The 26548-nt window shown below is 31.8% G+C and overlaps 1 protein-coding gene, 1 long non-coding RNA gene and 2 pseudogenes across 6 annotated transcripts; 2 read left to right on the plus strand and 2 right to left on the minus strand.

Annotated features, from left to right (window-relative positions):
• Positions 1-514: 514 nt before the first annotated feature.
• On the minus strand, positions 515-6174 carry LOC145589344 (uncharacterized). Of its 5 annotated transcripts, none has more exons than XR_014101649.1 (7): positions 5951-6174; positions 5691-5749; positions 4080-4175; positions 3890-3982; positions 3712-3761; positions 3179-3299; positions 515-774 (listed from the first exon to the last, which is right to left on the minus strand). It is a non-coding gene; the product is annotated as an uncharacterized LOC145589344 (long non-coding RNA). The 5 variants fall into 5 exon arrangements; XR_014101650.1 differs by having other exon boundaries at positions 515-845; XR_014101648.1 differs by having other exon boundaries at positions 515-1458.
• A 4704-nt stretch (positions 6175-10878) lies between these two features.
• Positions 10879-13614, plus strand: LOC145587337 (chalcone synthase 3-like). The gene is made up of 2 exons (XM_081644065.1): positions 10879-11082; positions 12619-13614. The coding sequence occupies exons 1-2, from the start codon at positions 10905-10907 to the stop codon at positions 13605-13607; spliced, it is 1167 nt and encodes a 388-aa protein (XP_081500191.1). The 5' UTR covers positions 10879-10904; the 3' UTR covers positions 13608-13614.
• A 3299-nt stretch (positions 13615-16913) lies between these two features.
• Positions 16914-18385, plus strand: LOC145587338 (chalcone synthase 3 pseudogene; annotated as a pseudogene).
• A 186-nt stretch (positions 18386-18571) lies between these two features.
• On the minus strand, positions 18572-22300 carry LOC145587339 (trans-resveratrol di-O-methyltransferase pseudogene; annotated as a pseudogene).
• Between the last annotated feature and the right edge of the window lie 4248 nt (positions 22301-26548).

Raw genomic sequence — 26548 nt, forward strand, 5'->3', positions numbered from 1 at the left:
ATCCCTAAAATGTTACTCTTAAAGCATACTATAAAGTCAAGATATTCCAAAAAGCAGACTTAAAATTTAAACTTATCCTTATCACCACTACCTTCTTACTCCCATCCTCCTCTCTAACTTTTATTTTATTGGTAGAACAATTCAACACATGAGGTATTTTTATTATGCAAGCTGAAGTTTTTTGTTAATTTTATGCCAATTTTGACTACAAACTAAACTCTCAAAGGTCCAAATTGACTCTCAAAACCTTATTTATATAACTTTTATTTTTTTTTATATCATTATTTATAATAGGAATAGTTGTGTTATAAGTAGGTAAGCATTTTTACAAATAAGAAAAGTTGCATGGAAAATACTCGTATGTATACAAGGGAAAAACGAAAATAAGAATATATGAGTGCATTGGAAATGCCTTGCGAAAGGTATGGATTTGTATGCCTATAATCCTCTTTTAGGAGCTCATCTCAAAGCAATAAAAGTCAAAACATTGGAATTAAAAAAATACTCGTATTTTATAATCTTTGGATATCATCGGATTTCAGGAATAATTACACCTACATACAATGTAATTTGCCTATTTGAGTAGCAAAACATCAGTCAGACACAAATACATTAACTTCATAGAGTCCTTTGGTTGTCTATATTCTGCTCTAATAATCATCTACAAACAACAGCTGGGTCTAAGTAACCTCCAAACAACAGCTGAAACCGCTCCAATAACCATGACCAAGACGAGGTCAAATCCACCACCAATGCCAACTGCTACACTTGGGCCTGAGGTACAAAATGAAAACAGTGACCAACCCCATCCACCATAGAATGGATACCAGGGCCAAGTGGTGGAGCTGCAAGTGGATTCACATAAAAATAAATAATTTTTTTTTTTTTTTAAAAAAAAAAGACACACACACATGCATTCTAATTAAAAATTTGTATTGTTGAACTTTCTTTATCGATATCCTATACTACCTCCAATATTAATTTCTTCTTTGGATAATACTAATGTTAACTACTATAGATACATTTTTCGATTAAAATATTAATCACATTAATACAACCAGCTGCAAGACAAATAATAAGTAGAGCATATCCCGACATCTAAATGTTCCAAAAGACAACTGTAGCATACTATAAGAAATCACACAATATGCATTCTACAGAAAATTGTGGGTCTTCCCATGAGAGCCTGTGCGAGCAGCCATAAGAAAATGCATGCCAATAACTAACCAAAAAGGCATAACATATACAAGCAATAACCAAGTTACATAAGAACTTGTACGCGTGCTCCTTCGCGAAGTAGCCGAGCTTCGGAAAAGTTCCTTAGCTATAATGGCTATTTCTGAATTTCCTCAGGCAACCATAGCCTTCTTCCTCCACGTACATGCATGATACCGGTCGAACTGACGAAACGGTTAAGTTTCGCCACTATTTTACTAGAGGCCCTGGCGATTCCACAGCCTTGCAATAACCAAGTTCATTATCTATCATGCTTGCTAAAAAGAATAATGTGCTGCCAATTTCTCTAATCTAAATATAAATGTACTGTATAAAGCAAAGCATAAGAAGATGAGAGGTTTTACCAAAGCAGTATATCTTAAGAAACAAACCCAAAACCAATTCATAAAACCCACTAACAGCAATATTCTAGAATTGGAAAAAAAAGGAGGGGGGGGGATGGGAATTTATAAAGAACCAGAGAAGCATCTTGGCACTCCAAAGATTTCCTGCGCATGACTATACTTAAAATTATCTCAACATGAAAATAGATAAAAGTAATTAACTTCATTTTCATATAGCTTTAATTTTATTGTTAAGGACATGCATCAAAGTAACTATAAAGCCCAACCATCTTCATGAAACAATGAAGGAAAAAAAAAAGTTAATTATTATAGCATTCATATTAGTCTAAATGTTCTGAAATATGCAAGTCTATAAATTCTTTCTTTAAGCTTGATAAGGATACTTGTAATATTTGATTTAATATGTAAGCCCCAATATAATCTTCACACAATCACACTTCTATTTTCTCCTCTTCTCCCCCCTATATAATCAGCCTTCTATGTGCTTTATCCCTTTTGTTTGTTTCTATAGTCTACACCCATTTCTAAAAATTTAATTCATAATAAACAAAATGTCCTTAATCTCCAAACCAAGTGTGATTGTGTGACTTATCTAGGAATGAAGTAACATTACATCAAACCTCATTTTGCTTATCTATCTTGACATCTCTGCACATCGCTTCACGTGCAATCATAACCCAATCATATGAAATATCCATTTGTGTCTATATTAGAAATTTGAAAGAACAGTAGCCCGAAATCTATGTTAGTCAGTCATAGGGTATGAATCTCAGCCTCTCAAGGCATGCATATAGCAGACAAATCAAGAAAATTTTAGGAAACTGAAATGAGAATAGTCCCTATTCTAAAAGATAGTTACACAAATATATTCAATAAAATATTTTCTTTTTTACTCTAGGATTAGTAGATTTCTTAATCAAAAACACATCGCAATCGTTAAAATCTATTTATTTATTTATTTATTTTTTATTTTTTTTTTTTTTGCTATAGGCATAGCCAATGAAAATTTGGGATGGTCCTCTCAGCACTATACCTTGTTATCCTATTCCATCTTTTCTTTGCAATAGAAAATAAATAGTAAGTAAATATGATAAAGGAGGTTCGTAAATCGTAAAACAAGGGTATATAAACATACTATGTAACACATAGCCACAAATGATAATTAGCAAAGTGGGGATGACAAATTTGAATTCATTTTCAACCATCAATGCTTAGAATAAGCTTAAAAGGAAAAGTCCCCCCAAGTAGACAGCTCCTTGCTTCTTGCATATTTTCATAAGCTTAGCCGCTTGAGCATTACTTAAAAGAAGCCTTCTAAAGCAAAGCACATAGGCAAAAACAAAAAAGCTACCTAGGCATTAAAAAGGTACCTGAATCACAAATGTTCTCTGAAAAGGGCTCTTATCAGTGTTAAGGGGTGCACAATAGAAAACAAATTAACATTAATCCAACAACCACAACTCAATATAAAGAATGATCAATACATTGGATCTCAAATTCATTGATTAGCCAAACAATCGTCTAGGCAGGGATCACAATTATTAGAATTAGGTTTCTGGTAACATTTCTATTTCGCATAAAAGCAAGAAGTCACTCACAGAGTTCAAGCTTCTCTGAGATTATCTTTGATCTTCTCGATCTCCTCCTCTTTTTCCCCTGGAACTTAACGAAGCAAGCGAGCAAGCGAGAGACCGAGAACTACAACTCAGTTGGGCTGGGCTGATAGATTTGAGCAACTGTGCATTAAAAAATATAAAAGGCATTTGCATACAACCAATACAAAATCCTACAAACACAACAATCAAATAGATTCAAACTTTAACATTTCACTTATTCATTGACACGTATATTCCTATTTTCTAGAACAGTAAACCAACCTCAGAAGAACAAAAGGTAATAAAATAAATAGCAAATTTTCAACCAAATTTAAAACAGATTATCAATACTATTGAATGTAAGAAAGAAATCTAAAATAACACAAGCATCACTAACTCAACCCTATTACAACTATAAAATTAGTCATAATCACACTAAACTTAGATCTTAATCAACCCCCCCCCCCCCCCCCCCAACCAAATTAATAATACTAATTAAAATTAGAACTCAAAAGTGAAAGGAGAGAAAATAATACCTGGAGATCAGAGATAACGGCATCGAAGAATCAACAAATTACCTGTCAAGCTGCTTCAATGGAGAGAGAAGATCAGAAGTTGCTTCAGTTGATTTAACATAAGAACACATAATAATAAACAAAATTCCAAACCGAATTCAACAATAACGGTGCAAATAAACCCAAATATAAGGAATACCTCCATAGCTTTCTCCTGAAATGTAAAATTATCTCCTCTTATAGTGTGGGAACCGTTCGAACCACTCCAGCAGAAACTTCAAGGAGTCCTGAGCTGAGATCCATACAAAGAACAGTCTACAACCATAAATGATTCTATTTTTTAAAGAATATAAAAGTCCACGTCATATATGTTAAAAGCAGAGTAATACCTGTTCTTTTGTCTCCATGAGATAGCAAATCAGATGTAGCGTTGGAATATGAAAAGCCAACTCCAGCAGGAAAATCCAGAAACAAAATATTGGCAACTGCATAAAAAGCAAATGATTTTAAAAAGAGCCCCCTTCAAGATCAAAATAGCACAAGACCGTACCTGTTCCTAATGATCATACATTTAACATTAACGAATCTGGCCATTACGATCTTAAGCAGAGCACAAGCAAATTGAACTTGTTTACAGCTTAAACAATATATTTACAGATGCAATAGGTGTCAATTAGGCCCAGCATTATCAATCTTGATCTCTTTATTAGTGCTGAATAAAATACATGGCAGTTACCGTGCAGAACCAATTGCTAGACATTGGACAAGATGTAAAAAGCATATTTGGAAATGAAACATATTCTCTAACATGTTTGCTGCTAATTTTTTTTACCACTCAGGACCACAATGATTTCAAGAAGAAACTAAATAGGATACAGTTGACATGAAAAATTACAAGTTCACTCATCAACCCATAATAGTCCCAATAAGATATACTCCCTTTGTCTCTAACGGTTCTTCTTACTTGGACAGTGATTGCACACAAACAGAAGTCAAAACTGGAAGAACTTCTAGAGACAAGGAAAGTATGTCCATGTCTTTGTTAGGTCTTTCAAAGAAATTAGAAAATAATACTTTGGACTTAATACAGAAGTACACAAAAGATTGGATAATCACACTGATTAAAAAGAAAAAAAAAGGGGGGTGTTAAGTTCAGAAAATGGGGGGAAATTTGCTCTACTTGACTGTAAATTTAAAACCTTTAGGGAATTGAAAATGCAGAAAACATACACACATAAATTAAAGCAAGCTGGGAACATAGACACGAAATCACTTGTCAATACTTCTCGTGGAGTATCCATTAAAGTGAATTGTAGTCCTTTAATTTTATGAATGCAATTAGAGAAAGATTAAATTGAGGTAACTAAATCATGTGTGTAGAACGAGGACAGTGGGTTTTCAAATTTTAACCTTTAAAGTTTGGGTGCTCAAAAGTATTACCTTGCAAACGTGCTTTTAATCTTTTATGTGCTTCGATACCCAATAGTCTTTGCATAAGCTCCAATTTAGGTACTTTTTTTTTTATTTTTTTTAATTACATAAGCTTCAATTTTGATACTTGAAAGACAAAGATGATACAAAGAGGCAAAAGAAATTACGAGTAGAAAGGAAAAGATATTTTATGTCTCTTAAAATGTATTGGTTGATCTCCCTGTTGCATTAATGGCGGAAATTCAGTGTGAACCAACTCTTGACTTCTTGCATCGGGCGTTTATTGATTATAGAGGGAAAATAAAAAAGTTTACTTGTTGATAAGTGATAGCCATATAAAGGGTAACTAACAACAAAACACTTCATCAATGTGTATTATAACCACTCAAAACTCTCACCAATTCACTTGCCAATTTACCAAAAACAATTCGAAGTTTATAATTCAAATTTCTCAATCAATCAAAGTAAAATTCCATCAATTCCACAAAACACAAACAAACATCAACAATATCAGAAAATTTTTCTAGAAATTAAATAAATTGAAAAAAAGACCGAACATCCCATAATACCTGAGTACATTCACCTCAAACTCGAGTCCATCAAACCTTGCTCCATCTTCTCCTTCCGCCTATTTTAGAGCAAAAATAGAGAAACAGGAGGACAAGAAAAAAAGCAAAAAAAAAAAAAAAAAGGGGAAAAAAAAGGAGAAATAAACAAACAAAAAAAAAAGTCAAGATTCATATACTCCATAAAAGGTAAAATCTAATTGAAGAGAAGAGATGAAATTGGATCAATTAGAACAAGAAAGAGAGAAGAGAGATAATTATACCTGGAGATCAGGAAATCATCTTCCTCGACCTAGAACAAGAAAGAGAAAGGAACCTTAGCAACCGCGTCGCCGAAACCGGAAAAATCGAAACACTGAGAAGAATCGAAGCCCCATAACCATCATCGAAGGGATTGATGATCGGTGGTTTTAAGCTCATCGCCATTGCTGTTGAAGGAAAACATATTTTCTCTCTCTAGGTTTCTCTCTCCTTGTTCCCTTGAATACTCTCAGCCTTTTTTCTGAGATGAGAAGAAACAGAGCAAAGGGAGTAGGAAAGTCGGTAAGGATTCAAAGGGCAATTTCGGAATTTCATTATATTCGGGGGTGTTAGTGTAATAACACCAGAAGTTACTGTTACTAAGTTCCCATTTTTATAAGGGTTATAGATAAGAATATAGTGTGAACATTTATACCCTTAAAAATATTTGTTTACATATTTTCCCTCATTAACACTATTAACAACTAATTGACGTGGCTTACATATTTATACCCTTAAAAAGTGGCATATGTCATACATACACATTTTTTAAGGTATATTTGTAAGTAGAATAGTCAATAGGTTTGACTAAATTGATCTCAACCCTCACGATTTCAATTATCAATGCATTCGTTACTGTCTTGTCTTATACTTTGTATTATACTTATAAAGTCATAGCTATCACTATCAAATTAAAGCTTGAAATATGAAATTACTTGCTGGAACTTATTAATAAGTTTTGAAAGTCACAGGACGAATAATGAAAATCGATTCCAATTAAAACCCTTCAAATTGAAAGGAAAGCCCTAACCAACTAAACTATTCCACTCTGAGCAAACTTTGGTTTATGAGATTAGTTGTGAAGTGTTTGCAAACATATTAACACATTTACATGCCTAGCGCTACTAGAGTACTAGATAACCAATATTGTTTAAGACATGATACAACTTGCTAGTAATATAATTTGACATGAACATGACGTTTCTTTAAGACAACCAGTTTAATTTCAACTTGACCCATTTAACCTAAATAGGATATATATGACATACACATATTACAATCCGATCCGATATAAACCTGAACTCACCTTAACCTAGCTACATCCATTTCAACCCAACCCAACCCAACCCAAAATACCTAGATATGTCCCACCTTGAATACAACCGCTTTAAATAATTTGAAATCATACACAAATTAAAATAACTTAAAAGAATACAACCGTTTAAATAATTAGAAATCATACTCAAAATAACTTAAAAGAATACAACCTAAGTTTTTTCCATTATTAATATATTAATTTGACTTTACTTTTTTTTTTACTATTACTGTCATACTCCCTCCTTTTTTATTAATATATTAGTTTTAGAAGAGTAATACGGAGTATAAATATTATGAGTAAATGAATAATTTATTATATTAAAAGTAAGATGGAGAACATAAAAGAGAAAATATGTGAGAGAGAGTAAATATTTTTAATATTAAGGCCCTGTTCACTTCATGTTTAAAAAAAATATTATTCAGTAAAAATAATTTCAGTTCAATAAAAATAAGTTCATCAATTTGGTAAAAATAAATTCAATTCAGCAAAAATAATTTTAGTTTAGTAAAAATCAGTAATTGTAAAGAAGAAATATAACATAAAATAATTTCATTTTAACAAAAAAATTTTTAGTTCAGTCAAAATAATTTAAGTTCAGGAAAGATAGTTTCATTTCAGTAAAAATAATTACAGCTAAGCAAAAATAAGGTGAAGTGAACAGGGCCTTAATATTTGAGTGAAGACCATGAGAGAGAGAAATGATAAATAATTTAAGTGGGGTTTAAAAATATAGTATAAAGTACCAAATATGAAAGTGATGCATTAAAAAAAAATCCACAAAATAAAAGTGATGCATTTAAAAAAGTGAAAGGAGTATTAAAAACATATTTTATCATAAAATATGTTGTTATATAATAGGTATTAATATAAAAAAGTTTCATAATATAAAACAAGCTAAGTTTCTCATAAAAAAAAAGTTTCATAATATAACAATATTTTTTTTAATAATTTTATTTATTTATTTACAATACATAAAACTAAGGTCAAATTAGTGGATTGACATGTATGTAAAGTTTGACTGTATCAATTATTTGGTGACAGAAAAAGTATTATAATTTATTTATTAAGCTTAATATCTATCGTACACCCATATTTAATTCTTGAACCCGCCACTGACCCATCTGCAAGTCTGCAACTCAAAGCTGTTCAACCCAATTCAAAGTCGAACCATCAACACAAATTGATAGTACTAGCCGTAATTAGAGGTGGGCATGGGCTGTGCCGGCACGAAACTGGCACGGCCCGGCATGGTGGCCCACTTGTGGGCCGTGTGCTATGCCATGAACAAATTTTTGAAAAACAGGCACGGGCACGGCACGAACCCGGCGGGCGGCATGATCACTCGGCCTGTGGCACGGCCCATAGCACATTAGCACAACACGTAGCCCGCCAGGCACGGCACGACCCGTGCAAAGTTACTGTACAATTTTTGTATTATCGAACCCCATATTACGTATAATAAAATAAGCTATAAAATTAAGTTATTCACTAATTATTGTATGATTTTTAATTATCATTATAAATTATTGTATTATCGATTTATCGTGCCGGTATATAATAAAATAAGTTATTCATCAATTTTTGAGTTATCGGCTCATCGCACTCGTAAATTTTTTAATTATATGCATTGTTGCTTTTTGCTAAATAATACGGAGTGATATAATAATACAAAAACATAAACATAAATTAATAAAATTATTTAAATATACTCATTTTTAAAGTTATTAAAAAAAATATATATCAATTTTTTTTAAATAAAAAAAAAATTGGAAAAACTGGGGCAGCCCGCTGCCCGGCCCACCAGGCACGTGAGCCGTGCCGTGGGCTGAGGTGTGCCAAAAGGTGGCACGATATGGCACGGCCCGACACGAGCCACCTTAGATACGGCCAGACACAGCCCGCGATGGCTCGATATAATACGGTACGATGCCCACCTTTAGCGCCCCTAATACAATATTCATCTTAGTCGATTACTCCTTCAACGCCGCTTCAATCAAAATCAATTTTCATCATCACGTGATGAGTCGTTATCATCCGTGGGAATCAAAGTGTGACTTCTCACCTTCTACGACTGACTTTTGCCACCATGAAAACAGCTTCAATTCATCTATCTCTATATATCTCTTCAGTTTCATTGACCAGATGATTTTATTTGGTGTCATTTGTAAATAAAAAATAAAAAAGAAAAAGACAGAACAATTGAACAAATTAACTAAGATGTTTTTTTTAATTAACTTTTAAAGCCTCATTAAATGTTCATTGGCAGCTGAGATTTGAGAATTTCTTTTACAAATCATTACAACAAGTCTATTAATTAGTTGATAACTACAGGCATGCATTACTACTTCTATATAAATTCTTCCTCCGTTTCTTTTTAGTTGACACGTTTCTTTAGTCACGTTTGTCAATGCACAATTTCAATCGTTAGTATCTTTAATTACCGAAAAGCAAAAATTATAATAAGTTGATCGATATTTTGAAAATATATCCCGCGACGAATCTAACAAGACCCCATATAATTATATTTTTCATTACGTATAAATCACAAAACACAGTCAAAGAGAGGTGTGTAAATAATGCTAAAGTTAAAACTTATCAATTAAAAAACGGAGGTAGTAAAATTTAAGTTCTTTTTTTGTCAAATTGATAAAAATACAAATTTGGTAAAATATAGAAACAGTTTGTTAACGAACTAAGAGAGGGAGGGAAGTTGGTAAATCCACATTACATGGGGCCCACGCGGCCACGCCCTTCTCTACTATCTCTAATTACTTATAATGGGATAGGTCTTGGTAGATTTGTCTTAATCTATTTTCATATAACTTAGGTTGGAATTATATATAGACATTAAATCAAGTGTGTTTCAAGTACCTATATTAAGCAATATAAGATTTAAGTTATAATTTGTACACTTCATACCGTAAGACCTTTAAATCGTCCAAATAGCCTATAAAGCGTACAACTCTAAACTACTTCTTTCAACATTTTTATTTTTCATGCTCGATGGAGTGCCAATATATATATATTCTACCATTATTAAATTTTATTATCAACAAGTAAAAAAATATATAATGTTAATACTTAAAAAAAAACAATTATACGAATATAACAAGATTTCGTATGACTACATTTTTTAAATGTATAAAACATTAAAGATAACAAACCATGTAAATAGTGCAATAAATAAAAATGTTGCAGCTAAATATAGACAGAGAAAATATATGCAAATTGCGCATGACATTATATTGAATAATATTATTCACATTTCTAGTATTCCGAGATGATCAAGCCTTGTAGGATGGTAACCTTATTGGCATTAGAGATCTACTTGTCCAACGTACTACTTTTGGCCTATTGGATAAGATCCATATTATCAAAGATAACATAACATTTATTACAACAAAGATATTTGTTAGAACTTTTGTACCCTAATAAAGTGATTCTAATCACTCTATTAACTTTACCATTGATGCGAGTTTCCTTGAACTATCACTAAGATAGTAAGCACGTATCATATTTGTGCAAGTGCAAAGATTAGAATAATAGATACTTTACCAACCCAAAACAATTCTCCAATCGATACTCATATTACCAAATCCCAATAATAATATTGTGAAATTTAAGGATTGGTCGATTGGATCAACGGAATAATATAATTGAGTCAAAGTCTCTACCAACCAAAAACCACATAAAATAATGACTTACGTGCGTAGGACAGTATATGACATCAAATTCATATAATTTTTATATATGTATCACAAAAAAAATTTCTACTATATAAAGCCTTGATTGTATTACCTTAAACTCATCAACTTTCTCAACGTTAACCAAATATATACCAAATATATTATATCCTAGCTTCAATATAACCTAAGAGAATGGGTTCTATCTATGAAATTCCTATGGCTCCAAAAGCAGTTGGTCCAGCCACAATCCTGGCTATGGGCACTGCCAATCCACCAAATGAATTTATCCAGGCCGACTATCCTGAGTACTACTTTCGTAGTACTAATAGCGAACATTTAACCCGTCTCAAGAGCAAGTATCAGCGCATGTGTATGCCCTTTGCTTCTTATTTCTATACGCTTTGATATTCTTACATATTTTGTAGATCAGATAGTGTGATTATTCCGATTGAACTTATACATTTATGATTTTTTTTAAAAGGAGGTCGAGTCGAATTAGGGGCTGGGTGGAGGGATCAATAATTGAAAACATATGTTAATCAATTACAAGTAGTATTAATATTGTTCATGTGCAACATTGAAAAATTTTACAAAGAGTTTTTCAATTTGTAACTCATTTTGGCTATACAACTAATGTAAATTAATTTCAGGTTGAGGTTTCACTTTGGATTTTGTGAAAAAAGGCATTCCTAGGATTTTCCACCATTCATCATACCCTATTACATTAAGGGTTTGTTTAGTTCACCTTATTTTTACTTATCCGAACTTATCTGACCTGATCTGGTCCGGTCTGATGTGATATGATCTTATTTGATCTGATATGATTGTCAGATTAGACCAAACTTTAACCTTAAATGTACGATAATCTTTAAGGAAAAAATATATCAAGTGGGGGTCTTGTTAGATTCATAATAATGTGTATTTTATTAATATGTAATTTTCATAATTTTTTTCATTACGAAATTAAAGATATTTAGCGATAAAGAACTGCACATAAAACGATTATTTGATTTGAATATATTTTTTCTGATATGAACTGATCTAAATTTATTTTTTCTGATATGATATGATCTGAACTTATTTTTTCTGATATGATATGATCTGAATTTATTTTTTTTGAAGTAAGTAAAAATAAGTTGAAATAAACAAGGCCTAAGTTTAACCTGATCGAGCTCTTTATTTTGGTATTTATTATAGATCCTATATAATCCATCTCTCCTATTGATGAGGTCTTGGCCGGCCTAATTGAAAGTATATGAGTGTTAGGCCATACATACATCTAAATTCCCTCACTCCCTTTTGTAATTTGTATCACCCATGAAGGAACCCATTTATACAGATAAAATATAACCCATCTATCCTTAATTAAATTTAAGATACAATAATTTACGTTAGACACGACTTTTTAGCTAGGAAATGATTTTTAGGACATCAGTGTGGTTAATTCAACATACATATCATAATTGAAATAATTTATTAATTAATGGGAAGTACGTAAGACAAAATATAACATGGGATTAAATAATTTTGTATATTAAAGTGATTTTAAAACAAAAGAGAGTATGGATGATCCTTAGCTTTTTATGTCTGACATTACACACGCACATAAAAAGAAAAAAAAAAAACCCTACTTGTGTTATTTCCGTATGGACGTAAATTATAGGAGAAATGATGTTTACATTTTGGAATACAAAGCACATATTATGGAAACACCATGCTTAGCTATGCTACTACTTCGAATACTCGTATAATATAGAAAGTCAACCACTTGTAAATTAAAGTTATGAAAACCCTTTGATTTTCTCTAATTTATTTATTTATTTTTTGTTTTGATGCAAATTTCCTCTAAATTTGTACATGACTAATATATAAATCTCGTGTTTATTTGATTTTTACTTTTTCACAGGCGATAAATCAATGATTAGGAAACGTTACTTGCACGTAACCGAAGAGATCTTGAAAGAAAACCCACAAATGTGCGATCGCAAGGCCTCTTCCTTATCAGCCCGTCAAGCAATCCTCGCGACAGAAGTCCCCAAACTCGGAAAAGAAGCCGCCGATAAGGCCATCGCCGAGTGGGGCCAACCCACGTCTAAGATAACTCACCTTATCTTTGGCACCAACACTTTCTGCGACACCCCCGCTGCTGACCAATACCTCGCCATGCTACTCGGCCTTTCGCCTTCCGTCAAGCGCTTTGTTCTCCGCCAGGGTGGCTGCCACTCTGGCGGTACGCTCCTTCGTATAGCCAAGTCCATGGCTGAAAACGAACGCGGAGCTCGTGTTTTGGTCGTATGCGCGGAGTTGAGTACTGTTATATTTTACCATGCTCCCGATGACACTAATCTCTTGCCGCACACCTTATTCGCAGATGGTGCTGCGGCATTGATCGTAGGTGCTGATCCTGATGAGCCTCTCGAGAAACCTATTTTTCGGCTCGTGTCAGCCGACCAGACCACAATTCCCGGTACAGACGGGACTATACAAGCCCGTCTGAGGGAAGAGGGTATGGTCGGGGACATTGCTCCTGACGTACCTAAACTTATTTCCGAAAACATCGAAAGTTTGTTGATTGAATCTTTTGAGAGAATTGGAGTCAAAGATTGGAACTCGTTGTTTTGGATCCCTCACCCTGGAGGTCCAGCTATATTGGATCAGATTGAAACAGAAGTCGACCTTGAGCCGAGCAAACTGAGTACTACTAGGCACGTCTTAAGCGAGTATGGGAACATGTGGGGTGCGACTGTGTTGTTCATATTGGAAGAGATGAGGATTAAGTCGTTGAAGGAGGCCAAATCGACTACCGGAGAAGGCTTGGAATGGGGTGTGTTGTTTGGTTTTGGTCCTGGTCTTACCGTTGAAACCATTGTGCTTCAAAGTGCTCCACTTAATTAATTTTAATTAATTGGGATTAAATCAATGAAAGTTGGTTATTATATCAAAATATATAATTGAAGGTTGAAATTATAAAGTATAATAGAACTATTTTCTCGTCAAAAAATGGAGGAGGTAGAACTACTATACATTATACTGTGGGTGTAAAATATACACCAAAGTAATTTGATTTGTATAATTGTATGTGAATTGTTGTAATAACGGGTATTATTGTGTATACCCCAGTTCATTTTGCTTATAATTTTTTTTTTTTTTTTTTTTGATCAATTAGTTTGTACCATTTTTATTGGTTATGTTTCTAGTTTGTTGGTTGTACGTATTGTATTAAAAAGATGTCATATAATTAAAATATTTCTTCTGTATTTTATAATTGTTTCACTCTATTTCACTTTTCGCACAATTTTCATGCAAACTCTATGTACAACCTCTGTTTCTTATTAGTTGTAACAAAAGAATTCTTTATGTCTTACAATAAATATTTCTTTGTTGCAACTAATAAGAAACTTAGAATTCACATGAAAGTATATAATAATCAATTGAACAATTATTGCAATGGGTATATATGTAAGCAATAACTGATCAAAATACTTGAAACCTGTAAAAAAAATGGTAATAAAAAATGGGAAACAGGGAAGATTCTATGAAACCTATATTCTTGCTCTAATAAATAATTTTAAATTTTGGTCAAGTTTAATTGCTGTGAATCTGTGATGCAAACATTAGCCCATTATTACTCATAAGAAACCATTTGTGTTACCAGCTTAATTGATTTGCATAGGGAAATAAATATTAAATGTTTTTTTTTAAACAAAAATATTATATTTCACAAGAGATAAAAAAAATATGGTAATAAAAAACAAGTGAATAGGAAGATCTTAATAACTGGTTAAATAATAATGATAACTTGTAATGATAAAGTTGAAGGCTACCAGAGTACCAAGTCAAAATCCCATAAATAAATCTCATAAAACAATTTGTAAGCCTGCAATATTAATCAAAAAATTGACAAGTCTTACAAATCACCTTCAAACTCAAACTTGAGAATAAAAAACTAGGGATAGGAAATCATACAAATTCAATCACAATCAAAGTCTTAATTCCATAAGAGATGTCAGATACATGAATAAAAAATGATTATTCTATATAGTCATCATTTGGGCTCATGTCATGGGATGTGATAAAGTTTTACACTGCTGTCACTAGGTTATCGTAACCCTCCTATCTAAACTTGGGATTGACAACGGAAAGTCTAGTGGCAGAATTGTTTTACAAATTAAAGAAAAATAACAAAAAAAAATTAACTATAGGAAAATAAAGTCTGTGTAAGTACTAATGTAACCCAAAGTTATTGAATTTTGGAATAATTTTAATTAGGATTGGTCGTTGAATCGACGGAATAATATTTAGTTGAGCCAAAGACTACCAACACAAAACTATGGGGTTATTATAGGTACATACCCGATTAGACCTAGCAATCATACCGTGTTTTGCTACGTAATTGTCCAATAATTGACTCATACAAATTAAACGTAGATGTAAAATCTTTTCTAACATTGAATAAAAAAAAAATTCAAGTAATAATTATACGGATAATTTAACTTGTAAGCCTACCACAATATATACTAAACAATTAAATAAGAAAATGTCAAGTCTTACAATTGACCTTAATCAAACTTGAGATTAAAATATTAGGGTCAAGAAATCATCAAACCAAAATCAAACAAAGAAAACTCACAAAACCAGCTGAGTAACTCCAGTAAAAGTCCATGCATACATAAAATTATCATACTTTGAAATATTATAGGAGTTAATTAATCGATTGGATAAGCAAAATAATAATATTTAATTGCTCAAGTCAAATTCTATCAACGCAGCAAAACTACGCACGAACATAGAATAAATTGAGGTGACTTGCATTAATGCATGCAAGTGACAATATTTGACGTTAAAAATAATTTATATACTATTTATCATACACCGTACAATAAATTTGTACTCCGTACTATATAAAGGCTTGATTGTCTTGCCATAATTTCATCATACATTAGCTATTTACTTGTTTAGCTTTTCATAAATCTTAGCTTCAATATAATCTAAGAATTCCTTTGCTTTCATTTATAAATTATCCTAGCTAAGCTAGCTTCAATATAATTAAACCTTACCTAAGAAAATGGGTTCTATTTATGAGATTCCAATGCCTCAAAAATCAAAGGGTCCGGCTACGATCCTTGCTATTGGAATTGCCAATCCACCTAATGAATTTAGCCAAGAAGATTATCCCGATTACTATTTTGGTATTACAAATAGCCAACATTTAACCCATCTCAAGGCCAAGTTTAAGCGCATGTGTATGTCTTATAGTTTGCTTTTTTCTTGTATTTAGTTTTTTATACTTTTTTTATTTGTTTATTATTGTTATATAGATAGCACAGATAATTTAATTGAATATAACCAAGCTTAATGAAATTGGTGGGGAATTCACCTTATGACTTTCGAGGTCACAAGTTCAAACCCCATCAACTAAGTAGTAAGAATACATTTCCTTAGGAGTAGAGAGATTAAGGATATATAATATAAGGTATTTTAGAAAAATTGAAAAAGTACGTAGATTCGACATGACTATTTATTTTATAATTAAGGTATATATTATTATATTAATTAAAGAAGATATATAGTAAAAAATATACTTCCTCCGTTTCTATTTAGTTGACGCGTTTGATTTAGACACATATATTAAGGAAAGGAGAGAGAGTGAGAGAGAATGAAAAAGCAAGTGGGGTAGCTTGTAAATGTAAGGTAAAAAATTTACCCCAAAAGGAAACGTGTCAACTAAAAAAACTTCCTTAAAAGGAATACGTGTCAACTAAAAAGAAACGGAGGTAGTATAATAGTGTGGGAATAATGGAAAAAAACGAACGTTGTGAAAAAAGTTACATATATATAGTTTTTGCATATACGTGACTTAGAGTAACTTCAATGCTAAACTAATTGTCATTTTAGTTAATTTGAGCTCCAATGACTAGCTATTAAGTTACTATTTAATTGAATCCCACCTCTTTAATTATTTTTTTTATTTAGTCAAGTTTTTTCCTTTGCTAATTTGCTTGGCCAAACTAATTGTATTTTCTAGCTCCAGTATTCAAGCTAATAGTTGTTGATTAATTGCATTTTCTAGCTCTACTACATTGTAAGCAAGTCCTTTTGGAGTTGCTCTAATAATAATAAATGAAAATTGTACTTTGTTTAGCAGCTCTTGATTTGTTACAAAATCACTAGATTATGATTGACACTTCTCACTTACTTTCAGGCGAAAAATCAATGATTAAGAAACGTTACTTACACGTAACCGAAGAAACCTTCAAAGAAAACCCTCAAATGTGCGATCGCAATGCACCATCCCTAACAGCCCGTCAAGCTATACTCGCAACCGAAGTACCCGAACTCGGCAAACAAGCGGCGGAGAAGGCAATCAAAGAATGGGGGCAACCCAAGTCCAACATCACCCACGTTATCTTCGCCACCAACTCTTTTGTCGACACACCCGCCGCTGACCAATACCTCGTCATGCTTCTCGGCCTTTCGCCTTCTGTGAAGCGTTTTGTTCTCCGCCAAGTTGGCTGTCACGCAGGGGGTACACTCCTGCGTATAGCCAAGGCCATGGCAGAAAACGAACACGGAGCTCGTGTGTTGGTTGTTTGTTCGGAGATGAGTTCCACTATCTGTTTCCAAGCTCCTGATGAGACTAATCTTTTACCTCACACCTTATTTGCTGACGGGGCAGCAGCAATGATCGTGGGTGCTGACCTTGTTGAGCATCTAGAGCAACCAATTTATCGAATTGTGTCTGCTGAGCAGACTACAATCCCGAACTCTGAGGGGTCTATACAGGCTCGCCTAAGGGAAGTAGGGTTAGTTGGTGAAATACGTCCGGATGTACCTATACTTATAGGAAAAAACGTCGAAAGTTTATTGATTGATTCTTTTGAAAGAATTGGTGTCAAAGATTGGAACTCCTTATTTTGGATCCCTCACCCTGGAGGTCCAGCTATATTGGACCAGATTGAAACTGAACTCGAGCTTGAGCCGAGCAAACTGAGTACTACTAGGCACGTCTTAAGTGAGTATGGGAACATGTGGGGTGCGACGGTGATATTCATATTGGATGAGATGAGAAAGAGGTCGTCGAAGGAGGGCAAATCGACAACCGGAGAAGGATTGGAATGGGGTGTGCTGTTTGGTTTTGGTCCTGGTCTTACTGTTGAAACCATTGTTCTTCAAAGTGTTCCACTAATTAATTAATTAGTTGGGATTAAATTGGAGAAGGTTTTGAAAAAATATTACATCAAGCTGTAACTTATCAGTCGAATTAAGTTTTTTATTTTTATTTTTATTTTTATTTTTATTTTTTTATTTTTTATTTATAAAGTTGAATAACTATATATGGTGTAATTAGTAAGTGTGTAGACTGTGCAATTAGAAACTAATAAAGGGTTTTCAATAACTTGTAATAATAATGGATGTAGCTCATAATATTATGCTAGTGTGTGTTGGTATTTATTTAATTTTTTGTATAATTAATTTTAATTTGTACAATATATTTTGTTTATTTTGTACTACCAGGCCATCATTTTAAAATAAACATTTTTCCCATTTGAAATAAATATTTATATTCACAAGTACTAATTAAGAAGCTTTGAAATTCTTTCCAATATACAAGAAAATACGTAGTCATCAACTGAAGTTTTATTTGATTTATCTATCTCAATAATATACTGATAGCTATCTATGTATAGATAAATAGATTATATACATAATTTATTTAAATTAAATATAACAAACTTTTTATACAAACCACGACTCCCTTTGTTTCTTTTTCGGTGTTCTTGTATAAGTTGTATTCTATGGTTTATAATATATTATAATTTCTCTCCTTTGGATATTAACAAGTTAACAACCACAACCACTTCTTGGGAAGGGTAATGCAATTAAGGCTTTATAAACTACTCGTAGCTAGATTAAATTACACATTGCATGATTTGCATCATGTTTCCAAAAGAACAATACAAATTGAATTAATTAAACAAACAAATCCCATCTTCATTCCACTTATAATTATTCAAAGTAAAATAACAGCATACAAATGTAAACACGAATATCGATCGTGTAAGTTTTGGTAAAAAAAAAAAAATGCGAAACATGATAAAAAGAACACACAAGTACAATCTTAACGTAATCAAAAACTTGTTACACACCCATAAAACTTAATCAAAGAACAATCACACACAAAGTAGATTTATCATCAACCCAGAATATTGTTATGCAGGAAAAACCTCGATAACAGACCTCGACCCTAAAATTGGTAAAATGACGTAGTCACAAAAACCAGCCTTATCGAAGAGAATTTTCCATTGTTGTTCAGTTCTTTCTTTTCCTCCAAAGAGATACGACATTTGAATATCCGCAAGAAATTGAGATTTGGAGTGATTTTCATCGTCAGTTGGGATTCCGACGACCATATCTATGATCAGCAACTTTCCTCCTTTCTCTCTACTTGGAATTGCTTCTTTACACTTTTCAAGTATTTTTATGCAATTTTCATCGCTCCAGTTATGCAATATCCACTGCAAAATTAAATTTTATAGGAACTACTTGGTCATTATATTTGTATATAAATGGGCCCTTTGTTCTCAAATGGATTAATTTTGTGCATAACAATCTAATTAAAATTATTAGGTGAAATAACTTCTCATAACTTTCATTTGTGATGTCAAGATTATCAATCTTTATAAATTCGATATATATCATTGACAAAGTAAAGAAACGTTACCTCACCATAAGTCACCACGTCCTTTTCAAAAAAAATTCAACTCAAGTGTTATAACATTTTTTATTAACTAGGGTTGCTAATACGCGCAATGCGAGCGCCACATCTAGCAATATTTGCTTTTGATTTGGCTTTACGTCACAACTTTATTTAGTAGTAGCACTAATGAAGGTAAATATGTAAACAAATAATTTTAGGGTTATAAATATTCGCGCATTATTATTCAGAGTTTTAAAAAAGATTTAATTAACATTAATGGGGGTATTTAAGTAAATAAACATTTTAGAGATTATAATTGTCCAAACTATTCAGGAGAGTAATTTCACACTTTTTAAAATGTAGGGATAAATGAGTTGAATCCACAATCTCTCAGTTGAAAAAAATTATCATGCAAACTATGCAAATTCATTATGTATGCTATCATACCAACATGTATGATGTATCTAAATATGAATTGGATTGGGTTTAGAGCCGATTACATATATACAATATAAATAACTTTTATATTGTGCTAATAAGGAAGGAGTAAAGGACGTCGACTGTAACCAAACCTTAGCCTTGCTCACGGTTTTTTTAATCTAGTATTTGCTAATCAGACACTTGAAAGTACGGGGTAAATAATTAAGGAGCATGTATTTGTAGTGGGCAGATTATTATATCCATTATATTTTAGATCGATTTAAACAAGTTGTTAACCCCCTTTGTTACGGATTACACATTTTCACACACACTACTAATCACTTGAAACGACAAAGTTACAATAAGTAGGTGGACATTCCATGTAAACATCACTTAATATAACAAAAAAGCGCATTTGAAACGACAAAGTCAAATATACGAGTAGGTGGACATGTGTGACTGTCTTCCATGTAAATATCACTTTATACGACAAAGCTATAATATGTTAATATTTTACTTACTCGTATAATATACGGGATGGTTTTTGTTGTGTTAGTGATTCAAACGTACTAGTGCCAAGTTTTAAGGAGCATGTGTGACTAGCGTTTGGTAGTTTGTTCGAGTCAAAAAGCATCCTATCATGTATCTTAGTGGATCCATGTTTACTCACTAATATGCTTTGTTTAGTTGAACTTAATTTTACTTATTTTAGAAAAAATAAGTTTAGATTAGATCAAAAAAATAAGTTTAGATCAGAAAAAATAAGTTCATATCAAATTATTGTTTTATGTGTAATTTTTTATCGCTAAATATCTTTAATTTCTTAATGAAAAAAATTATGAAAATTACATATTAATAAAACACACATTATTACGAATCTAATAAGATCCCATTTGATATATTTTTTTTCCTTACAGATTAGCGTATATTTAAGGTCAAAGTTTGGTCAAATCAGACAATAAGATCAGATCAGACCGGATCAAATAAGATTAGACCAGACCAGACTAGATCAGATTAGTTCAGATAAGTAAAAATAAGGTGAACTAAACAGGGCTAAGTCGATTCATATTTTCTTAATTTTAATTGGTAGTTATGATGTATGTGTCAGTTATATATTAATAAAATACACATTATTAAGAATTTAACAAGATTTCGCTTGATATATTTTTTATTTATAGATTATCGTACATAAAAGGTCAAAGTTTGGTCAAATTAGATCATCTGATAATATCTAATAAGCAAAATTAAGGTAAATTAAACAAGCCCTTAATTAACTTACTCCCTCCATTTTTTTTTTTTTGCATCACTTGGTGATGCGCGTAGTTCTAAGAGTGTAATATTATATTGTGAGTGGATTGATAATTTATTATTGTAAAAGTAAGATGGGGACCATGTAAAAGAAAGTAGTGAGGAAGAATAGATATTTTTATTATATAAGTGGGGACCATGGAAGAGAAAGAAATAATAAAATAATTTAAGTGGGGTTTGAAGTAGAAGAGAGAAATAATAAAATATAGTATAAAGTTACTAAATAAGGAAGTGATGTAATAAAAAAAACACCCATAAAAGGAAAGTGATGCATTTTAGAAAAAAAAAACGGAGGGATTACAAGTTAATTAAAAAAAAATAATAATAAAAAAAATTAGAGGGAGTATAATAAGAGTCTTTATTTCACCTTGAGTAAGACGACATTAGCTTGAGGTATAGCTTTGAACATGTCACCAGCAACATAACTCAAGTTCCTTATTTCATTTGGCTGCTGTAAATTGTTGACAACATGTGGTTGATCAAACAAGATACAATTCACCTCAGGAAAAGCCTCAGCAATGGCCTTAACCATAGTACCAGTACCACCACCAACATCGACGATGGATTCAATGCCATGGACTAGGCCTTTAAACTCATTATTAGCCAGCAACAAGCTCGAGATCAATCGAGAGTCACTAGCCATGGCTAGGTTAAACAAGTCATTGAGTTTGGTGTCACTAGGCATGCCTTTGTACAAATGCATGCCTTGAGCCACGTGAAAAGAAGACTCACAAGATTGGTCATGACTTTGAAACCAACTAGCAAAATTATGAGACGGTTCAGTTAATTGCGGAGTTATCCCTATAAGGGCTAAGGGTGCATGAGTAAGAGGGTGATCTTTTAAAAGGAGTTCGGAGTTTAGGGTAAGGTCGTATACTTCTTCTCCAGTCGATAAAATTTGGGTAGTGTAGAAATTGTTGTGAACAAGAAGACGCATCATTTGATGCAAGGACGAAGCCTTGTTAGGGTGGATCGAAAGAGAAGTAGTTAGGTCATCAAGAGTCATGGGTTTGCCATGTTTTTTGATGGCATCTGAGATGCCTAGTTGAATGGCACACTTTAGAGCCATGGAATTTAGGAACGATAAACTATGGTTCCATATAAAACCAACTGCATCTAATAGCTCTTTTGTTTGTTTGTTGGAACAATTGTTTGGTTCCATTTTTTAAAAATATGTTTGCTTAATTTACACAATTCTTCTACAAATTGGAACGAGAGAATGAGGTATATATAGGCTGTGAAATGAATGCTAGAAGCTCGGTCTTATGAGAATAGAGGATTAAAAATTTACTTTTATTTTTTGTGTTTTTTTTTAAGCACCTATCCTTTTTAATTTGTTTAACTCACTTTAATTTAATTTCTAATATAGTGTCTTTTTTATTCTACTATGTTTTATTTTATTTTTCCTATCTCCTTACCATTTTACCCCTTAATATTATTTTCCCTATGCTAATTACACTTTTTCGCACAAAAAAAGAAAAAAAAAAAAAAAAACCTGTATTCACCTTAATTTTAATATCTTACACTCAATTGCCTTATTCACTATATATTTTTTGAAATTGCATATATACGGTAACTGATTGAAACATAAAAGAGTAAAGGCTAAGGAGTACTCCATAATAAAATAATAATAGTAATACTTATAATAATAATAAATGAACAACTCATTCAATTTCTTTGATCTTTTTTTTGTTGACACGTATTTTTTTTATATTATGTTTTCTAATATAATGAACAAATTCAATGATTATTATCTCTAATTATCAACAATTAAAAATTATAAACAGAATGATATTACGAAAATTATCAACATTATTCAAACAAGATCACAGATGACTAAACCTATTAGTTACAAAAGATAGTCATGTGAAGCTTTGTAAATAGTGTCAAAATAAAGGAAATATATAACAACGAATTGAACGAAGTAAACTTTGAATAAAACACATGATGATGAGATGAAAGTTAAAAGCTAATTTAAATGGGTTGCATCCAAAACATATTCGCATGGGAATTTAACATAAAATGTAAAGTCAAAACTACTTGAAACCAAAAATTCTTATGTTCACCAAATACCTTGCATTGAATTATTATTTTTTCATGATTTTAATGATCCTAAGTAGACCCGGAAACTTTAACGTACTAGTAGAAGCTAAGAGAGAGAAAAATTAAAATATCTAAAAACAATTGACATTTAAAAAATTAAAAATAATAGGAAAATAAAAAGAACACACCAAATTGACATGGCTCAAGTACTTCTACTTTATGATAGGTTAATTAGGATTGATAAACCACTAACTTAAAAGTTCAAATCTAGTACTTCTACTTTATGATAGGTTAACTAAGATTAGTTAACCACTAACTTGTAATTTACAAGTTGAAATCTAATACTTCGACTTTATGATAGGTTAATTAGGATTGATTATCCACTAACTTACAAGTTCAAACACATTTTACAATTTTAATATGAGGTTCACTAGAATTATTTAATTAGGGACTTGGTCTTGTTAAAAAGCCAAGCTTGTCAACAATACTACTCTCTCTATTCTCTTTTATATGCACCATGGACCCATTTTATATGACAGATTTATGAGTCAGATCATATGGTGCAAATAAAAAGGAACAGATGGAGTATTAATTTCACTACACATAAGATAGAGCAAATCAAATATGTTATTTTCAATTGAGACCTACTTAAACCATTACTTTAATTATAATTGATTGATTATCTATACATCCCTTGTCAATGATATTTCTATCACAAACAAGATAAATACATATTTTAGCCGCAACATGTTTTAGACCAATTTAATTAATTTGTATGTGGATGAATTAATGAAATAGGTGAGCTACACGAAATTTCGAAGTAATGAAATAAGTGAGCTACACGAAATTCCAACAACTGTAGCACAACTCCGTTGAACAATACTATATTGACATATTGTGTATGTGTGTATGTTGAATCAGAAATTATTAATATTGATTACTAAAGTTTTGCATTTGGATAGTAGGATAGTACAAAAGTACCAGCACTTCAGCTGTTGACAAACATATACCAGAAAACACGTTTAGCAACTATTGTGGATTAGTTTCACCAATAAAGCAAAAGTGACAGATAAAAAAGGAAAAAAAAAATAAAAAAATAAAGATAACCCCTAAAACACTAACCAAGTAACATCCTTATATATAACACTGATAAAGTAACCCTTGTAACATTGACTGAATAACCCCTAAAACACTGACAAAATAACCCTAGGCCTGTAACATTGATTGAGTAACTCTTATAACATTAACGATGTAATAACTTTCATGATGGGTTGCCACGCGGTGTGTCCAGCCTATTTAAGAATTTGTGGAAACGAAAAAAAAAAAAAAAACTTAACTACTTCACGGCTTCACACAATAAGAGAGACTCAGAGTATTTTAACTTTACTTTTAGTATTCAAAAGTAAAGTCAAACAAATTCATGTTGTGTATTGCTAACGAAAATTGAACGAAGACAAGTACTGAATTAAACAAAGATAAAAGGTTGGATTTATATTAATAAAAAATTAAAAAAAAATCATACAACATCAGCAAAAAAAGTTCGAATTTGACATCTTTAGCATACCCATAATTTCACTACCATTTATTCAATTTCCTTTATTTTCTTGAGTTTTACTCAGTTGTTATAGCTATGAAAACCAAGAAAAAGTGGAAAAGGGAATCATGCATGTCAGTACATTTGATTTTATATATAGAAAAGAAGAGAGGGAGGGGGTTTTACAAAATATAATCAGGCTTATAAAGTGGGGTTGTATATGATTAAAAAAATTAATAAAAGATCGTCATAATAGAAATAAATTGATAGTGCGTGAGTAAAAATTAGGAAAACGACAAAAGTAAAATTTATCCAATTTATATGATATGCATATTCTATTAAGATGAATTAATTTAACAACTATTGTAAATTATTACTCCGTATGAAATTACTAAGGGACTACATTAAGAAATAAATGATTAGGTTGGTAAAGACTTTGATGATTTTTCTAGAAAATATAGAGAAAAAGTATTCAGCTATAAATTTGTGATGATCATTATCCATCTTAATAACAACCCAAACTTTTTAGCTTACTAGAGCACTTAACGCACACGCTATAGCTAGTCATGTTCAAAAGCTCTTTTTTGAACAAAGGTATTGACATCATTATTGAGGGAAAAATAGGTATGTAAACAATATTTTAAGGAAAATGAATGTGTGCACACTATTATAAAATTTTGCTTGAACTTTTTAAAAGCTTAAAATAAAACAATTAGCTTAGTACCAAATGTTTTGAAGAAGAAAAAAAACACACACACATACACATTTAGGCTTTAGCTAATAGAATTAGTGGTGATTTTTTATTTTTATTTTTTTAATAAGAAAATGAATCATCGCAGTTTTTGACTATAATGAGTAATATCAAGGTTCAAAGAAAGGGTGGGCCATTGATAAAGAATCGATTCCAAACCACAATGCTATAATCTATAATATTATTAAAACTTAACGGGACAACATAGTACCGCCATGTGTCACCCTTCCCTCAACATGACTAGGCGACACATGAGTGTGATGTGGCATCCTATGTGTCACGTCATGTTACTTTAGAAGAATACTACAAGAGGGGGTGAATTGTACTACTAAGGGAATTAGCCAATTTTTTTGCGAAAATATAAAAACTAAGCTAAAGGAACTCAAAGTCACACAAAGAGATTTTAGCGTGGAAAACTTCTTGACCCTAACAAAAAGAAAAACCACGATCATTTGGGATTTTAGGAAAGATTTTTTACTAGAATAGGCAAACAACATATTACAAGCTAAAGACTCTATCTCCAAGTTCCTCAACGAACTTGGAGTTCCCAGCAGTAAGTCCCTCAACCTACTGCTCTTATCTTCTCTTTCTCTTCTCTCTCTTTCTCTTCTGACTTCTCTTAGAATTTACTCAAACTCCCAATCTTCAATTACAACTCTTGAAAGAAATACTCTAATGAAAGTAAATAAGAAAGTTAACAACTTAAAGTAGAATGCGACTCTTGACTCTTTTAGAAAATAAATAAGATAGAAAATATGATTGAGCAAGTGAGAAGTTTTCAGAAAATAACTTCGATATTTATAGGAAAACATAGCTTGATCAAAACGCCACAACCTCCACTACTTGCGCCACTACTGCTGCACATCAACGCCACTATTCTCCACCACTTCCAGAGCTGCAAACATGTCTTAGAAACTAGGGCACGTTGAACCTCTTAGAAGTAGTTTCTTTGTTAAGTGGAGAAGACTTAATCAACAATTAGTTACGCAAGTTTAGGAAATTAGTTAATCATGCTTTTTGAAAGATATTTTTTCCGAAACAAAAAGATATTAATTTGGAATAAAATTAGAAAAAAAATATTT

The sequence above is a fragment of the Chenopodium album genome, chromosome 17, assembly GCF_948465745.1.
Source record: "Chenopodium album chromosome 17, dcCheAlbu1.1, whole genome shotgun sequence".
Lineage (NCBI taxonomy): Eukaryota > Viridiplantae > Streptophyta > Magnoliopsida > Caryophyllales > Amaranthaceae > Chenopodium > Chenopodium album.

Excerpts from the sequence above, each read along its gene's own strand:
- LOC145587337 (XM_081644065.1), top strand. The coding sequence starts at position 10,905 with ATGGGTTCTATCTATGAAATTCCTATGGCTCCAAAAGCAGTTGGTCCA. Across the intron at positions 11,083-12,618 it reads GAGCAAGTATCAGCGCATGT|GCGATAAATCAATGATTAGG; the intron begins GTATGCCCTTTG and ends ACTTTTTCACAG.